The sequence below is a fragment of the Dasypus novemcinctus genome, chromosome 27, assembly GCF_030445035.2.
Source record: "Dasypus novemcinctus isolate mDasNov1 chromosome 27, mDasNov1.1.hap2, whole genome shotgun sequence".
NCBI classification, from domain to species: domain Eukaryota; kingdom Metazoa; phylum Chordata; class Mammalia; order Cingulata; family Dasypodidae; genus Dasypus; species Dasypus novemcinctus.
Genome location: NC_080699.1, coordinates 27,216,987 through 27,235,559, shown reverse-complemented (window position 1 = coordinate 27,235,559; position 18,573 = coordinate 27,216,987). Strand labels below are relative to the sequence as shown.

The following is an 18,573-nucleotide window of genomic DNA, read 5'->3' as shown; positions in this document are numbered from 1 at the left end:
TTAAGAAATCCTTGCTAACCTTCTAGGCTACCAGGACACCCCGTGCCAAGGCGACTGCAGGAAATCACATTTGCTGGGGCCCTGCTGTCCCAATCCCAACCACAACCCAAGGAGACCTGGCTGGACAGGTTTAAAGCCACTATATGGCCCTTAAATGGCTGGATGACTTATTTTTAAAATTCACCTTCATCTTTCAAATAAGAGAGCAAGAATTTCAAGGCTTTGAAAAATGGTGCTAGACCTATTCTTCCGTCTCCCTCCCCTTAGAATCTCTGGTGGCCACTGCCTTTATATCAATGATACAAGTCCTTCCATTACTAGAATAATCATAAGTCTACTTTAGTCCATAGTTTCATTCCCCCCTTATGCTTGTTCATTCCTCAATCTTGAGGATTAAAAAAAAAAATCTTTGTCTTTATTTTTTAATGTTACATTAAAAAAATGAGGTCCCCATATACCCCCCCACCCCCCTCACCCCACTCCTCCCATAACAACAACCTCCTCCATCATCATGGGACATTCATTGCACTTGGTGAATACATCTCTGAGCACTGCTGCACCACATAGTCAATGGTCCACATTATAGTTTACACTCCCCCCAGTCCACCCAGTGGGCCATGGCAGGACATACAATGTCCAGTAACTGTCCCTGCAGTACCACCCAGGACAACTCCAAGTCCTGAAAAAGCCCCCACATCACATATCTTCTTCCCACTCCCCACCCTCAGCAGCTACCATGGACACTTTCTCCATCTATCTCGAGGATTTTTATAACCCATTTCTTAATCATATTTGATCATAAACTAAGATGATATTATTTTCCAATAGTGCTGGAAACACTGATTGCTCAGCTCTCTTTTAGATAGTATTTGAGGAAGCATTTAATTTGAGAAATTAATTCTTTGTCTATGATAGTTTTTAAAAAATGGTGCTAGCATTACTTGAGCATGTCCCCCAGCTTTCCTTCCTAATTTCTGGAATTTAACGTTCATAGGAAGAGTTGTGAGCTGAGTGATCTGCAAACAGGAATTTCTCCTCCCATTCTCGCGCCCCCTAGTGGCCCGCCCTGGGGAGGCCCTCCTAGCAGGGTGCGTCTACCTCTGCAGCTCTTGCCGTCCTCCTGCAGGGTGCCTGTCACGCAGCTGCACAGAGGCCCGTCCACCCGGCTGGTACAGATCTGCTCACACCCGCCATTGTCCTCACACCAGTCCAGCCCTGAAAAGGAGCAGCTGGTCAGCTTACCTACAGACATTTCAGTTCTTCAACTCATAGCTAAGGGAGAGGCTGTGAGGAAGGGAGGGGACAAAGAAAAGCCCAGAGCTGCTGTGAGCCTTTAAAAGTCAACGGGAAGATTTCCACACATGGAAGGTCCAGGGTTCAAACCCCGGGACTCCTTGACCCGTGTGGAGCTGGCCCATGCACAGTGCTGATGCGCGCAAGGAGTGCCCTGCCATGCAGGGGTGTCCCCGTTGTATGGGAGTCCCATGCGCAAGGAGTGCGCCCCATAAGGAGAACCACCCCATACAAAAAAAGTGCAGCCTGCCCAGAAGTGGCGCCACACACGGAGAGCTGACACGGCAAGATGACACAACAAAAAGAGGCACGGATTCCCGGTGCCGCTGACAAGAATATAAGCAGACACAGAAGAACACACAGCAAATAGACACAGAGAGCAGACAATGGTGGGGGTGGGAGGGGAGAGAAATAAATAAATAAATAATCTTAATTAAAAAAAAGTCAACAGGAAGCGGGCAGTCTTCTCACACCGGCATCTCCATCACCGACCCCCTCCTTCACCAGATCCACATCAGAAGTGAAGCACATTCTAGAGTGAGCCCGGGCCTTCAGATCCCCTCATTTTAATCATTTATATTGTGTTTTATGGGACATACATACTTTTTCTCCTAATAGGTCCCACTGAAATGATCTGTTCTTTGGGTTCTTTTGTGTAGTCGGTGGCGGTCCTGGAATTTTGTGGGCAAGTCTGAAAGACAGGACACCAGAGGGAAAATTTCACGCAATTAAGCTGATAACTTATTCTTCACCACATTTCTCCCTCCAACAGAGGTAGTGGCCTCGGCCTCCAGTATATCGCTGCTTAGATTAATTAGAACCAATGCATTCTTGATCACTCAGCCCACTGGGACTCCAGGCTTTATGTTGAACAGAATTAAATACATTCTTCACACTAGAATTAGATGCCAAGAGGCTCCCTGCCTGGGAATGAGGATTACGGTGTCTCTTAGGATGGCAATGCATGCTGCATCATCTGTAGGTGGTTCTGACTGTAATTCACGCCTCAGTGCTGCAGGCATAAGGTGAGTAGAAAGCTGAAATGATATCGGTATGGGACTAGGAACCAATGTCATCAAATAGGGGTATCATCACATGTGATAGGGAAGTAAGCCTGGCATGGAAGAGGTGGTGGGTTAGCCACTTCATCCCACCAACTTCTCCAAACCCTCAGGCTCTGGTGTTGCTCTGGTGTGGGATAACTACAGGACACTTGGGTGAACTGAACACTGGCCCCAGGAGTTCCATTCTATTGTAGAGTGGCGCTTGGCCCCACTGCTCCCTTCAGATCCAGGTTGCCTGACTCAATATGCAGCTTGAGACTCTAGGACAGTGGTTGCCAACCAGGGGCAGTATTGCCCTCCAGGGTGTTTGGCAATATCTGGAGGTATTTGGGGTATTGCCGAATGGTGGCAGGGGGTTGCTACTGACATCTAGTGGGTAGAGGCCAGGGATGCTGCTACACATCCTACAATGCACAGAATAACTTCTCACAGTGAAGAATTATTTGGTCCAAAATGCCAATAGTGCTGAGGTTTGAGAAATGCTGGCCTAGTGTTAAGCCAATGACTAGAGGACATTTCAGGGATGGAGGAGTAGATGGACATCATTCCACCATATTTTCTCTCTTAAGCTCCCACAAAAGTTGGCCTCCTATGCCTAAGCATATGAAGGTGATTCCACTTGAGCCACTTCCAGGTGCTAGACAGTCCCTTAGAAGCCAAGAGGTCCTGGCCTCCATGACCCTGGGAATGGGAAATAAGGCTCAGCATGGAAGTTTTGCACTCTCACTTACTATTTTGCAGGAGGACTTTTCTGTGTCACAGAGTGACACTGCACAGTGAAGATGAACTTCATCATAATCCCCAATGAACTTGAAGACCGTGACATGGAAGCGGCAGGTGAGGGAGACACCATTCTCCTCAATGCCAATGGTGTTATCTTTAAGGTTTTGACACCTATTCAGAGAAAAAAAAGCCATCTTTCCTCTTACACTTAAATCCTCCTCTTCATTTCAGAATTTCCTATTTCACCTAAAGCCATCAGCAATGACCCCGTAAACCAGCCTTTGCATTGGAACAATAACCACTGCACTGCTTGGTTTGTCATTTATTATCACTCCCCTGTGTTATTGCAGTTTGTTTTGAAAGCCTCAGATACCACCTCAAATTAGTATCCTATCTGCAACTAAAACCAAAATGACTACAGAGACTGCATTCAATTTCCCTACGCTTCTGTATCTCACGCCGCCCCCACAGAGTGCTATGTTTTACTGATATCAATTCAACAAACACAAGATTAGTCCTCATTTCTTCAGTACTTTTTTCAGTTAATTATCAATTTTGTGAGGGGCCGCTGATTCAAGCCCTACTGGGAAATCTTCCCACGTGTCAAAATAGGTGGGAGCTAGAGGGGGAAGGCAGAGCAGCCAAGGCAGAGCTGTGGAGTTGTTTTGATGTAGGTGACCCCCTCTTCCTGCACCTCCCTCTTATCCCTGCATTTATGGGGCAGGAAGCAATGAGAGCCAGGCTCTTCCTCAAGCACTGGTATCTTGCCTCAACTACTTACAGTTCCCCAAATGCATCACGCTCTCTCATGCCCCGGCGTCTGCTCTTCTTTCCAGGCAGATGTTTCCTTTAGAAACATTACCTAGCCATGACCTCACCAGGCTGGAATCTGTGGCTTTTCCTGGATTTGCCAGCACACCCCTGTTGAGCTCCTTGGGAGCAGGAGTCAAGACGTAATCCACACTGTGTCTCCAACACACGGCACGACACATGGTAGGTATTTAAAAATCTTTGTTGGATTGATGGATGGATGAGTTGTTCTGACATTGTCAATGTTGGCCTATAGGAGCCAAGAAGCTTTTTAAAATGATAAAGATGGGATGTGGATTTGGCTCAACTGATAGAGCATCTACCTACCACATGGGAGGTCCAGGGTTCAAACCCAGGGCTCCCTGGCGCATGTGGTGAGCTGGCCCACATGCAGTGCTGATGCGTGCAAGGAGTGCCGTGCCACGCAGGGGTGTCCCCTGCATAGGGGAGCCCCAAGTGCAAGGAGTGCACCCCATATGGAGAGCCACCCCATGCGAAAAAAGTGCAGCCTGCCCAGGAGTGCGCTGCACACAGGGAGAGCTGACGCAGTAAGATGACACAACAAAAAGAGACACAGATTCCCGGTGCCGCTGACAAGAATATAAGCGGACACAGAGGAACAACACACAGCGAATGGACACAGAGAACAGACAACAGGTGGGGGTGGAGGGGTGGAAGGGAGAGAAATAAATAAATAGTAAGTCTTTAAAAATATATAAAATAAAATAAAATAAAATAAAATGATAAAGATAAGAATGGTGACTCTTTTTCATGATTCCTTTCCATAACCCATGGGATTAAATAGTTTGGCAGTAAGGGAAATTAAAAACTGAAGTTGTCCTTCAGCACACCTATTAAATTTGATAATTAGTCTTCTAGGCAAAATGCTAATTGCTTTTCAAGGCGATCATCTCTTAAATGCTTTGAGATGAAAACTTAGATGCCATACTTTTCCTGGTCACTGCTATTCATTTGGATAATATAAATTGATCCAAGGATTCTAACATGTTAGCAGTCCTCCAGTTTTCACATGGACTCGCCCTCTTAACCAGATCACCAGTTCCTTCCCAGAGAATTGACTTGAGGTTTTGGTAATTAGAAAATTTGGAGCTGAAGGGCAGTGGCAGGCTGTCAGGACATCTGCCTCAGGGTGAGCAAACGAGCCAAGCACTCAAATCCTTTGTCCACCAACAATGGAACTAGCTGTCCCTCCTCTGTTAAGGCACACAAAGAGAAAAAAGAAGTGGCCTGCCTGTCTCCAGACTTGTGGAAGCTGGTGTCATCTCTGTTCTCCCCACAGCTGGGGAGGAACAACTAACTCCCAAAATACTGAATGGACCCGTTTTGCTCATCCACTCACATTTCTGACCGAGGACCTCACTGCACTTGAGGATCATTTTCCCCATAAATTCATTGGAAATAAACAATAACTGCATCCCTCCAAGAAAGGCCAGAAGATCCGATGAACAAAAATTCTCCCACATGACAAAATCGCTTCACACCAACGACAGCTTAATTTGAAGGGCTTTCTTCAGACCCTATGGTGAGTGAGATGTATGAGGATGCTTGCTCACTCTCTCCCTCTCCGGGTGGAGGCCATTAAATATTATTTAAGAAATGGTACATGCCATGGCATCCTTCAAAGGAGACTCAAGCCCTACAATTGGGTTTGCATTTGTACGGTGGATCAGATCATAAAGCAAGTAAAGGCCCTTTTACTTTGGGAAAGGAATATCATAAGGAGGGAAGAAACCTGGAGGAAAGAAGTGTGGCTTTAACCCGAGTAGCCAGGGTCACAAGACACCTGAGAGTCACCAAGCCTTTGCCTCCAATGGGGCTAATATACAATTCAGACAAATGCCTTAGTGAGGTCCTTGGAAGAAAATTCCACAACATGTTAGCAGCCCATGCCACATCTAGTTGGTTAGACAGTCACTGTGTCCTGACACCTTACACCAGGGTTCTTAACCAGGGGCCCATGGACCTCCAACGGGTCCGTGGAAAGATTTCAGGGGGTTCATGGGCTTGAATTGAAAAATTAAAAAACAAACATTTTTCTTGTGGGGACATGTTGGTGCAGGTGTAATGTATTTATTAAATAGTACAGAGTATAGTGTGGACTTAGTAAGGGGTCCGTGATTTTCACCTGAGTGGCAAAGGAGTCCATGGAACAAAAAAGGTTAAGAACCCCTGCCTTAAATGGACTCGTTCTCTGCCCCTTGCTAGCTGGGTGGCCTGGGGTGAGTTGTATCCCTAACCTCGCTCAGCCTATTTCATTGACAATATAGTAGATGTCTATTGTTTGCCTGTTCAGAACTATACCCATCTTCTTTTGAGGATCCACTCCTCTTCCTCCAACCATAAAGCTCCAGTGGGGGCTGCCAATTACAGCATTCATGAGACCACAGGAGTGGGCCCCGACCCAGGCCAGGCAATTGTAGTGTTATATTCACCAATCAAAGGACAGGCAAGGGATCCGAGACAGCCAATCAGATGCCTCCCTGGGATTCTCTGACTTGGAACTCAAAAGGGCACTCTCTTCTCCATGGTGAGAATGCTGTAAGAATGGGAGAACAGGGTTGCCAGTTGTCTAAGGAGTCGAGGAGAAAAAGAGAAAGAGAGGAAGAGGGAGGGGAGGGGGGGAGGGAGAGAGAGAGAGAGAGAGAGAGAGAGAGAGAGAGAGAGAGAGAGAGAGAGAGAGAGAGAGAGAGAAGAGGCAGGGCTAGAGGGAGGGAGTCTTGCCAGCATCTGGATCCAGTTGTCCCTGAAGTCACATCCATTCCTGTGATTTGGTTTTGTAGTCAGTAAATGCCTTGTTTCTGTGTAAGCTAGTTTAAATTGGTCTCTTAGAATACTTAGAAAGAAGCATATATATAATACAAAGAATATGGACTGTAGTTATTTACTATTAATGTAATGATATTGGCTCATCAATTGTAATAAAAGTATCATACTAATGCAAGAAGTGAATAATAGGGGAAACTGTGTGGGAGGCGAGGGAGAGAAGGGGAGGTATAGAAGAACTCTCTGTGAACTTTCTGGGCAATTTTTCTGCAAACCTAAAACTGCTCTAAAAATAAAGTCTATTATTTTTTTTTTAAAGAGAAGAACCTGCTTTAAGAGTTATTATATTGGGATAATGGAAATATTCTAAAATTAGATTATGGTAATGGTTGCATTCCTCTGTAAATTTCCTAAATATCATTGAATTTTATACTTAAAAGTAAGTGAATATTTTGTATATAACTTATGTACACAAGAAAGCTGTTATAGAAATTACTGTAAAATTTGTGATATGTGTAAACTACCTGACATAACCAGTTTTTTTTTTTTAAGTCATTGTTGTTGTTTAGTTTATAGTCTTTTAAAAAATTTTTTGTTTATCCCTTCAATCGATTTTACTGAGTAATGACAATGTTGAATTTCACCTGGCCCCTGTGATCCTGGAACTTCCCTCACCTTGACTAAACTTTAGATGGGCTTCTCCGTGTCTCTAGGCCCCTAACCTCCCTCATCTTGGCCCTCACAGAATCCAGATAGAACACGTTCCCCTTGACTCCACAGGCAACTCAGGAGATAACATCAGGTAATGGACACAGCCTGTTGCTTGGCCTCCCTGCCTCCCTACTTTCCATCAAATCACCCTGGTCCTCACAAACCTTCCTGCCCCCTGCATCAGGGGAGCTGAGTGCCAACCCCTCCCCTCGCATGATCGCCTTCTGGTCTCTCTTTCTCTCCATTACAATAGCCTTCTGGTCTCTCTCTTCTCTATTGCATAGAGCTTCTGAATAGTCATCCCTGCCGGTTCCTCACTGTCCTGTGCAATTATGCTTTGACAGGAACGACTATATATACTAGGTGCTGGGCATAGAGTGGTGAGTAAACAAGGAACAGTTGCTCCTGGAGCTTAAGCTATTATTCTAACATGTTTTTCTAAAATTTTGATAGATGTCCTAATCACCAACCTTAATTATTCTCCTTATGTTTTTTTCATTCACAGATGTTCCACCTTCCTCTCAAATGGAAATACTAAGTAGGCGGGGCAGAATCCCCTCTTTGGTCACATTGAGAATAAAGTATCTTGCAGTGAATACCACATGAGCTTGGGGATCTGCCACTAAATTGCTGTGCAACTGTAAGCAAGTTGCTTGAGCTCATTAAGCCTCAGCCTTCTGATCTATAAAATGGGGCTTACAACATCTACCTCATGAGTGGTTAAGACAATTAGATTAGTTAATGGATGCAAAATGCTGATTCTGTAGGTAGTCAACAAATATTATTGCTGATACTATAACTAAAAATTCATGTGGGCAGGTATACTAAAGTTTGAGATGGTCCTTGGGTAGAAGGCTACTTACCCTCCTTCGATGATGAAGTATCGGAGCTTATCATTGCTGTCGCGGGAGGGGGTGGCGTAGCATTTGTTCAGTGTTAGGATCAAATGGGTGGCGTCAGCTCCAACCACAAAGACTCCTACATACAGCACATCTCGGGTGGTGAGCACCACTTCCCCCTGGCGGTAAGGATGTTTGTAGGAGGCATTTTTGTAAAGGGCCATCTTGGTGGTGAAGCTGCCTTCTTGGGTTGGAATTGTCAGGTTAATGACACTAAAAAGGAAACAGTTACAAGGTAGGCAACCCAAAACAATTGCACTTATTCAATCACCTACTGTTTTTTCAAGCTGAAAATGCAGAGGGAAGGCAAAGCAGCAGGGAGTAGCAAGGTCTAAGGCTGCACTGTCCAATATGGTAGCTGCAGGCCACATTTGGCAATTTAAAACTAAATTAAATCAAAAAGTGCAATTCGTCAGCCCCACTAACTTTCCTTCAGTCACCACATGTAGCTACCATATGGGATAGCATAGACAGAGAACACTTCCATCATCGTGGAAAGTTCTATTGAACATTGATGGGCTGGGGCATTTAGGTTCAAGGAATATGAATTATTTTTTGCCCAGTACATCAAAGACAAATAGCAGCAATCTTGATTATGTTAACCTTACCTGGCAAGAAGGAGACAAAGCAATGTGTAAAGCCTATGAGGTCCTTTACCTTAGCATAGGTTTCACCACAGAATCTAAGGAGATCTTGATATCCAGCTCATAAGCACATGAAAATTCCACATTGATTGTCCTGTCCCTGGTGATGATGTTGCCAGTGTTGTTGGCACTTTCGATCCAGATTGTGTTTTTATACATGATATGAGTGCCATTGGACTGCAGAGCAAAGGGAGGTCAGAAATTATTAGATCTGGGAGTATGTGGCTTGCATTTCAAGTCCATAGCCCTAAAAGTGGAGAAAAGGCTTCATTCTATACACAACCCACAGGCCAGTATCAATCAGTATGGAACTAGTTTCAGCATTTACTGGGGGAAAAAAAGTATTACAATAGATGTCAAGAGCAAACTTTAGTCTGATAACCTTGAATGGCCACAGAAGGTGATTTCTTATACCACTGAATTTTAACTACAACCAGCCCCCAGTTATCTGTGGGAACCCAAGCGAGGGGACAGCATGATGTATTGCCACTGGAAGGTAATGTAAATCTCTTTCAATCCTTAATTCAAAATCTCTCCTCCACAAAATCTTTTACCAGGCATGCCTTCAAATCCCAAAATGAACAAATTCAAGTTTCATCTCCTTACTCCTTTCACCCTCTGATTAAAGTGTGGATAAAAAGAGTCAATAATAAATGATGGAGTCAATAACAAATAAAGGAAGAAGAAAAGCAGGATGCTTTGTTAATCTATAAAGTGGATAATCAGACACAGATCATTGGGATCTTGCTGTACTTCTGCGGCCAACTGTTAAATGGTGTCTGAACACCCTTCCTCCCCCAGTTAGGGGAATCCAGCTGTTTTTACCTGGAAGAACAACAGAAGAATAAAAGAAGTAATAAAATTGCTGTCAAGGCTAACTTGGAACTGGGGAAAGATATTTGATTAAGAGTACTTCATCTTTCAAACACCAAGTTTACAGCTGACTTAAAGAATTCTTTGAAGAAGAAAATAGGTACACATAGAATATGCAGGGCCAACTATGACAGCATACAAAGCAAATCAAGGAAAGAAACATCACTTATTATGCTTTCAGTTCAATCATCCTCTTTGTGTCAAACGCTTCTTCTCCTTGCTATCTGTCAGTCCCTCTGTGCCATACTGTTTTTAAAGCACATATTCTGCAACACGGACGTGGCTCAACTGATAGAGCATCCGCCTACTATACAGGAGGTCCAGGGTTCAAACCCAGGGCCTCCTGCACCGTGTGGTGAGCTGGCGGTGTCCTCCATGTACGGGAGCCCCATGCGCAAGGAGTGCATCCCGCATTGAGCTGTCCCGTGCAAAAAAAAAAGCGCAGCCTGCCCAGGAGTGGCGCCACACACACACAGAGCTGACGCAGCAAGATGACGCAACAGAGACACAGATTCCCGGTGCCGCTGAGAACGCAAGCGGATACAGAAGAACACACAGCGAAAGGACACAGACAACGGGGGAGGGGGGATAATAAATCTTGAAAATAAATAAATAAATAATTAAAACACACATTTCTAAGCAGACTCCCTGAAGCTGGCTTTCCGGACAGTCAACATGCACACACAGGAGCCTGCCCTACCTCTGCCAGGGGCTCTTTCCTGCCCCCTAGTCTCACCTGCACGATGTTTCCACAGTTCCCTTTGGTATTGTTGATCTGAAAGGAGATGAAATCCTCCCCTTCGATGCCGGTGCACTGTCTGTCATTGACCCTCACGCCCTCCCTCTCAAAGCCAAGCTGGAAGAGTTTGCACTTAGATATGGACACTTCCATCTGGGCCGCCTTGCAGGTCACCTCTGCATCGATGATGTCATGTGAGTCTGTGGGGGGAACAGTTATTATGAAAGGCAGTCAGTGGGCATCGGCCTCACTGGGGCGTGGGGGTGAGACCTCCCCTTCCAGTCCCTTTTAGAAGAGGTGAATGAATGTTCTTTACTCAAAAAGCTGCAGCATTCCTAAGCTTGGGTCAGACCCAGTGAGTCTACGAAGTGTTTCGAAGAAATAACTTGGGCATTGGTAGAGCCTTTAAAGGATGAAAATGCTAATCAAGCGCTTTTTGACTTTTCTTTATAAACCCAGGTCTTTCCCCTGGTGTGTCTGTCAGAGACACAGAGTCTGGCACATCCTGGCCTGGCTAGAGAGTCTGTCCCAGTGAGAGCATGACAGGCCAGGCCATACCCAGGGCCCCGGTGGAACCCAGCTCAGCAAGGACCCCAAGAGATTCCCCAGAGAGCACGAGAAACTCTAGCTTTTTGACATGGTGCTGCTCCAATGGGCGTTTTGTCTGAGTATATAAACATAGGCTTATAAGCCCTTTAGAAACAGAGAAACATTTTTAATCTGCTTGGGCAAAGCCCTTGAAGAGCACATTTCGTCCCCTCCTATGGAGACTTTTAGTCAATTAGGCTTTCATTCTCTAATGATGTTAAATTTAGCGCGGGCCTCCTGAGTAACTGGGTTCAGTAAAGGGCAGCCTGTGGAGCTGGAAGGCAAAGCAGCTCCCCTTCAAGCTGATGATCCCTGGTGGGCCTGGCCAGCAGACAAGGCCATTCCTACCTTCAGGAGCTACAATTAGGACCATGACCTGGAGTCCCAGCACTTACTGCTTGTTTCAAATGTTTCAGTTGTATCTCTAGGGCTGAAAAGCTTTGGGCCAGATAAGGCTGGCTTTAAAGGAGTCTTGCGAACACAGGCACTCTCTCCTACTTCTTTGTTTGCGTCCAACCACCTTTACTTCCCTGTGAGTCTAAAGATCGGTTTGGATCTCTCTGATGTTGAATGAAGCCTCGGATGGAACCAGCTGATTCCATTCAAGTACAAATTGCCGTGTTAGGATTTATTGGAGGAAAGGATGTAGCTACAAGGAAATGAACATCAGCCCACTTTAAAGTGGTCAGATTGCTTCCTTGCTCTGTTTCAATGCTTGTGGAAGCTTCCCTTTTTGGGTTTCTAATCTCTGGTATGGAATTGTGGCCACTCCCTGGACCTTTGTTCTGCCACTGCCAGGACCCTTGCCCTGGGTCTTTCTGGATGAGGAGGCCGCTGTGGTTGTCACTCACTGTTTCCATAGGGGGGAGGCTCGATACACCCGCACAGCTCCCTGCCGTTGTCCCGCTCACAGGTGCGGTTGGGACAGTCCGCCCCGACGCAGGGGTCTTCAACCACTCCTGCTAAAAAGGAAAACAAACAGAAGCACACACAATTTGACTCTCACACCAATGCGAGGCAACATTTGGTCCCAGTCTGGACTTGTCAACTTAATCTCATTGGAAATGATCAGGATGGCAGCTGCAAATTCAGACAGGGCAACCTTCCAGAAAATAACACCAGCTAGCAATTGGGCGTTGCTTTGGCATTGTGCTTCATGCTTTAACTGCATTATCTCATCAACCTTCACAGATGACTCCTGAGATAAGTATCTTAACCCCTGCTGCACAGCCAAAGCTTGCCCAAGGTCACAGGGGAAGGTGAATGGTGAAGACGGGATACACAGGCCCTCTGCTCTGCCACAAAAAACCACCATTACAGCACTTGCACACTGTGCTACAATGATCTCCCTTTATATCTTCAAATTTAGCTAAAGATTAGGGTCCAAATTATTCATCTCTATAGTCCCAGCACCCAGCCACCTCTTATTTGCTACACAACAAATCTTTGTTGAATGAATGGAAATTTTAGGGTCTGTAAAATCCTAGAGAGGTTCCCCTAAACCAGTACTTCTTCGTCTTTTTTTGGGCTCAATTTTTTGACTTCCCCATAAACTTCTACTTGATTTTATAAAAATAGATAAACCAAGACCTACACGCCACTTACCAATGCTGCCTTGGACTAATGGTACTGTTTTGCCAAAAAGGGTAAAATTGTATATATAAAAATTATATATATATAAATGTATGTGCTAATTGTAAATATCGTTGTCATTATCACATTATTACAAACAATATTTCTATAAAGGATGAGCCCTCAGACTACCTCCAAGATCTTCAAGAAGCTCAGTCTGAGAGCCACTAATCTAGAACATCTTCTTTTGGAGACTTCTTTATTTAAAGAATCTAAAATGTAATAATCCTCCTATTCATCACAGTATATGATGGTTTGTGCTAAAGAAACAATTGTTCAATCCCAGCAGGAGCCAAGTTAGCTTCAAGAATTGAAAAACGAAAACAACTCGCTGCCCCACAGCTCCAGCTGCTTCTCCTGACCCAGCTGCCACGTTCCTCTCGTAAGTAATAATTGTACGAGGTGGGAGTGTATGGGCAGCCCAGTGTCAACCTACTTCAATTCCTGGAAAGATGACTAAAGGAAAGCCACAGCATCATTCAAATATATCTATTTTAAAAAGACTTGCTTTTATAAACCCGCTTTTCCTTGCCTAGCATGTTCAGGACCTAACATAGTGCTAAGCAGACAGCAGCCCCTCAGCCGATGTTGGGGTGGATTAACACAGCACAGGAACGGTCAAAGAGAAGGACAGCCCCAAAGTTCCAGGGTTCCAGCCTTCATTTACAAACGTGTCGGTCCATCTGCCAACTGACAAACAGGACAGGTCCTTAGACAGGGGGAAGCTTTGAGGTTAAAGAAGTATAAAAGCAAAACAAAACAAAATGGGCATATTTAAAATCCCAGACACTATTTAAAGCTCAAAACAGTTTGTTTTAAAATTATTTAAAGTATTGCTAATTAATGCAGCAGGATAAAATATTAAAGTTGTCAAACGGACCATTTTTGTTAATTTCCAACAGGTCAGTCATTTGCTTATTAACAGTTTCTGAACTTACTGATACATATTTTAATTCATTGCATTGTTTTTAGGTTCTGAATTAAGTGAACGAAGTGTACATTTGGTGAGGGTTTGCAGGTTAGCCTGCAAATTTACTGATGAGAACAGTCGTGGAGTGCCTGTTTCCTCAGTGGACCAGTGGACATGTTGGGTGGTGCTATCTAAGGGAACATACACATGTTCCTTTAGTCATAATATCATATGCACTGATGGAGCAGACTAACCGCATATGTATATGGACACACATGTATGTGTATGATACATTTATATGTGTTTATATGCATTCATATTTATTTGTTCCATCTATTGATTAATGGAGTAAGAAAATGAACCAATAGAATCATGGAAATACATATCAAAATAATTTTCTTATACAGAAAAAAACACAAGTTTCTATAGATGCTCATTTTACCAACTAATTTCCATATAGGTAATCCCTCTTTTTGTTTCTTTTGTTTTGTTTTCTTAAGAGGTACCGGAAATTGAACCTAGGACCTTGTACATGGGAAGCAGCCGCTCAACCCCTGAGCTACAGCCCTTTCTGATATGTGCTTGGGCCCATGTTAGAAGAGCTGAGGGTCAGCTGAGTTGGCGAAATCATTCAGGAGACCCTCTATGCTCTTCCCACCCAGAAAGCCTCATCTTCCCAAGCTTGTTTTCCAAATTCCATAGCTGGACAAGGACTGCAGGTGGGTCAGGCTCCATTGAAAATGCCCCTCACCAACAGCTCTGCTGCCACTCCCAGCTAAACTCTCCAACTCTAGAAGCAGATCTGTAAGTAAAGAGGGAGAAGACCAGCTACCCCCAGACAAAGCAACGCCTCCTGCGAAGCTGTTCTTTTCACTTTGAAAGGATCTACAGAAATGAAAGAATTCTCTTACAGCAATTCTCCTTCTCAATCCACTCAGTGCTGAGAATCCCGAAGGAACGGCAGGCCTCCCCGTAGGCGGCCAGGGAACCGCACAGCTGGAACTTCTTGTGGTTGTAGCAGCCGTCCAGGTAGCAGGATTCGTAGAATGGGAGGGGGTCGAGAAGGCCATAGCAGGGCTGGAAGAAGCCCTTCATGTCGGTGAGTTTCAGGCAGTAGCCATCGCCCTGCATCATCTGGATGTGCACGTTGTCGCATGTGGCTGCATACTGGGAAAACTGCAGCTCATTGCAGCTGTAGGGCAAGAGATGTACTCAGACTCAGTGAGGCAGAACAACCAGCGAGGTCTCTAGTGGAAGGGGAAGTTGCTTCTGTTACTGTTTTGCTGCCCAGAAGTTAGTGTGGTATGCTGATCCCTACCCCTATAGAGCTCTGAAACCTTAGGAAAGTCAGGTGCTACTGGTCTCAAGTGGTAATTTCTGTTGTTACTATCACTGGGATACAGGGAGAGTAAAATAAAATAATGGATTGGTCATCAAACTGCCACATGAAAGGCAGATATAATAATCATTAACATCAATAATTGTTGTAATAATTGGTAGAATTAGCAATTTGGAAGGAAGCCCAGAAGCTTTCTAAACCAGTTCCAGTTTAGCTACCAGAGACCAAAATCAACTTTCACATGAACATTGGTGTTTAGTGGCTGACAATTTATAAAGGAAGGAAAGAAAAGAAAGAGGAAAGAAGAAAGAAAGTTCAGAGAGTATCACCATGGTTCCTTGGGAGGACTAGAACCTCGCTTATCTTTGGAAGCCCTGAATGGTTTAAATACCCCAAATTGTCTTTGTTCTAACTGTAGGAACCTAGTCCCAGCTTTACCACTTGGTGGGCCTCCTCATGTAAACCACTAAGTGCTTTAGCTTGTTTCATCAAAAAGGAAGATTGGACTTCAACATTGTCCAAGGTTCTTTCCAGCTCTGGATCCCATAATACACAGGATAGTCTGATTTATGATACATTATTCAGTTGATGCTTGTGGAAGGGCCAAAGAAGGTTCAGAACATCGTTTCTATACCTGGGTGTTCAGCTGATGTTTGGCATGTTAAAGATCAAGAGGATCGATAATTTTCAAAGAAAAACCAGGAGAGAGATATGTATCCATAGATCCAGAAAGATATTAACACAATTCAACAGCCTGGAGGGGTTCTAAATTAAAAATCTTTGGAATGACTTATGTATGACGACATTCTATCTCAGCTGGCCAGATATGGGCCTGATAGTAAATTCTGTGACTTCTGTTTTAAAAAAGGCTTTCCCCAGTTCCCACCAACTCCTTCCCTCACAACCACAGTTAAGAACGCACAATTAGAAACAGGAGTTGGGAGTAACTTTTAATTACAACTGAGTCAATGTTTAACTCCACCCCCAAACTGGGGTGCCTGTGTCCCAGGTGGGCAGCTGGTCAAGACTTCAGCCTTCTAATCAGGGGTCCACTCTCCTGGTTAGCCAAGGGCCAGATGATGTAAAAGTTTAGAGACACATAATCTAAACCCAATTCCTTCCTCTGCATTCAAGAAATCCCCAGGGCCTCTGATGTGCCTTGTGAATCATCAAAACTCCAATGACCTGCTCTCTGTAGGAGAGGAAAGGTGAGGCTATGGAAAGTGCCTCCCTCTTCAGCATCTCCCATGCCCATGGTGCAGTGTGGGGCACTGAATCTAGTGCTGTGAACTACTGGGTCCCCCTCACCTCTTCTGCATGCCATTGGTTTTCCAGCTCTGGGCCAGCACCACACTGCTCACCACCGGCTTCCCCCTCAGGGTCACGTAGTCATCGGTCAAGTCCCCGTTGAAATTCCCACAGAGGCCACATACTTTGTTCTGCAGCCTCTCGCTAATGCTGATTTTAATGACGTTGAAACCATTATAGTATATCTGGATGTCGGGGCTGGTGTCAATCACCAGAAACCCCTCGCTGCTGTAGATTTTGGTCGCCAGTCCAGTTATAAATGGAACATTCACTTGCGTGCCATTCACCTATTGGTGGAGGGGGGAAAGGAAGTAAATTACCCTAGAGAAAGTATGGGCAAACTTCCTGTAAAGGACCAGACTAAATATTTTAGGCTTTGCAGGTCATATGGCCTCTATCATAACTACTCAACTCTGTCCTTGCAGCCAGGGACAATATGTAACCAAGTGAGCCTGGCTGTGTTCCAATAAAGCTTTATTTACAAAACAGGCAGTGAATGGATTTGGCCACAGGCTGTAGTTTGCTGACCCCTGCCTTGGAGTTTAAGGGCATTCATTTGTCTTACTGTCCACAGTTCCCCCAAGGGAAACAAAATATGGAGGCAAGAGCGGAGGCGGGGTGCCAAGCCATCAGAAAATGGTAGAAAGTATAACCCACACCGAATGGCTGGATTTTTGTATAAAAATTTTCCTAGCATAAACCAGTTATTGAAAATGAAAGCCCAATCCTGAGCTAAGGAGAGTCTAACATGGTTAAAATGAATCTAGGGATCATTGCCATGCTTATTGTTTTCTTGTTTATAATGTTCAAAATGGAGTTCCCCCAGAGGTCCTATGGGCACAGTATTTTCCCATTTGTCATTTTCCTGCTTTATAACATTTTCTTTTCTTAGCTCTTAGGAAAGAATATAACATGCTTTTCCTGTTCCCACAAAATAAATTGCCCCTCCCCTCCATTATTAGTAACTTGTGTTTCTTAAAAAAGCAGAAGACTCTTTTAAAAGATTTTTTTTTACTGTTTTGGTGGGCTTGAAGTATTTGATTCAGCAGCAATGTCAGTTTTGTTCTTTCAGGTATTCATTTTCACTTTCTAGCTCCTGTATTCTGGACCAGTGCAGTTACGTCTACATGGACCAATTTGCAAAAGGAAGTGGAATGTCAAAACAGCAGCAGCTTTCGTTGAAGTAAAAAAAAGCACAACAAAACAGCATTAAAATCCAGACCCTTCCTCTTAAGCTTACAAAATACTGCCAGTCGTTTGCCTAACTCTGGATACTAAGCTATGTGATAATTCTTCAAATAAAGACATATTTCTTACTTGCCTGCCCGACCGTCTGAGCCAATGGTTGCAAGCACACACACACAATACTCAGCTCCAAAAAATGTCTCTCCCTGGCTGTGCTCACAGCACGGTAGCCTTGCTTCTTCTTCAGTTCTGCCTGCTGGGAGCAGCCTGGCGAGGCTGGAGAGGCTCGGGTCATTGTCAATGGTGTGACAAGGCAGATTATTTTCTTCAGTGGGAGGGGTGACAGAAATCTCTCTGAGAGCCATATTAGTTATGGAGGTGGGATGGGAGTGGGGGAGCCACACCGGTTATGGAGATGGGGTGGGGGGGCCCTATTGATTATGGGGCGAAGGAGTGAGGGAGGCCTATTAGTTATGGGAGCAGGGCCGGGGTGGGATTCACATTTGTTTATGTACATTTCAGGCTTAAGATTCACAAGAAACCAGGCAAAGGGCCTAATGCACATCAAACCTAAGAGAAATACACGGCATCCAGTCTCTCATTTTCTTTCACTTGGTACATCATGGGGCCTTCTGAGGGTGGGGGGGATGCTCCTTGAGGTTTATTTAGTTATAAACGTGGATGCTCCCAGAAATGATGGTCCATTAGAGCAGCCATAAGATGGTCCATAAGAACAGGTCTTAGGTACACGTGGGCGGAGCTGAGCCTAATTTGAATAGCTCTTAAAAACAAACAAGGCGCTCTTTGGAAATACTTCCAGAGCGAAATGTGGGTTATCTACCATTTTATCATCTGAAGTCTATCAGGGCCCTGCCACCTGGCTAGTTTCCTGGGAGGCCTTTGGAATCATCAACGAAGGGCTAAATGGGGCCGGTTTTTACTCGTAAAATTTGATCACCCACGGATGGTCCATATGAAGAAACCACCTGCAGGCTTCACACTTGGTTAGCTGGCAAGGCCCCGAGAAACAAGCCCAGCTCTGGGGAGTCCCGCTCAGGGGCGGGGCCTGGC

At 44.7% G+C, this 18,573-nt stretch overlaps 1 protein-coding gene and 2 long non-coding RNA genes across 3 annotated transcripts in view; 2 read left to right on the top strand and 1 right to left on the bottom strand.

Moving 5' to 3' along the window:
* The window catches only part of LOC111764402 (uncharacterized), a 63,494-nt gene extending 53,067 nt beyond the window's left edge, over positions 1–10,427 (top strand). Inside the window, exons 2-7 of the long non-coding RNA XR_011647641.1 lie at positions 3,099–3,194; positions 3,917–4,073; positions 7,420–7,476; positions 7,670–7,765; positions 7,891–8,025; positions 9,486–10,427. This is a non-coding gene — a long non-coding RNA (uncharacterized lncRNA). The remainder of the gene's footprint in view (positions 1–3,098; positions 3,195–3,916; positions 4,074–7,419; positions 7,477–7,669; positions 7,766–7,890; positions 8,026–9,485) is intronic.
* Positions 1–18,573, bottom strand: part of TECTA (tectorin alpha) — a 150,638-nt gene that overhangs the window by 909 nt on the left and 131,156 nt on the right. Inside the window, exons 21-29 of the mRNA XM_012525555.4 lie at positions 16,318–16,604; positions 14,582–14,862; positions 11,980–12,090; positions 10,538–10,740; positions 8,942–9,105; positions 8,249–8,497; positions 3,089–3,251; positions 1,897–1,984; positions 1,099–1,215 (exon numbers count right to left, since the gene is read on the bottom strand). Coding sequence (XP_012381009.2) covers positions 1,099–1,215; positions 1,897–1,984; positions 3,089–3,251; positions 8,249–8,497; positions 8,942–9,105; positions 10,538–10,740; positions 11,980–12,090; positions 14,582–14,862; positions 16,318–16,604 — 1,663 coding nt within the window. The remainder of the gene's footprint in view (positions 1–1,098; positions 1,216–1,896; positions 1,985–3,088; positions 3,252–8,248; positions 8,498–8,941; positions 9,106–10,537; positions 10,741–11,979; positions 12,091–14,581; positions 14,863–16,317; positions 16,605–18,573) is intronic.
* On the top strand, positions 13,047–17,639 carry LOC139437753 (uncharacterized). Its single transcript, XR_011647642.1, has 2 exons — positions 13,047–13,142; positions 14,171–17,639. It is a non-coding gene; the product is annotated as an uncharacterized lncRNA (long non-coding RNA).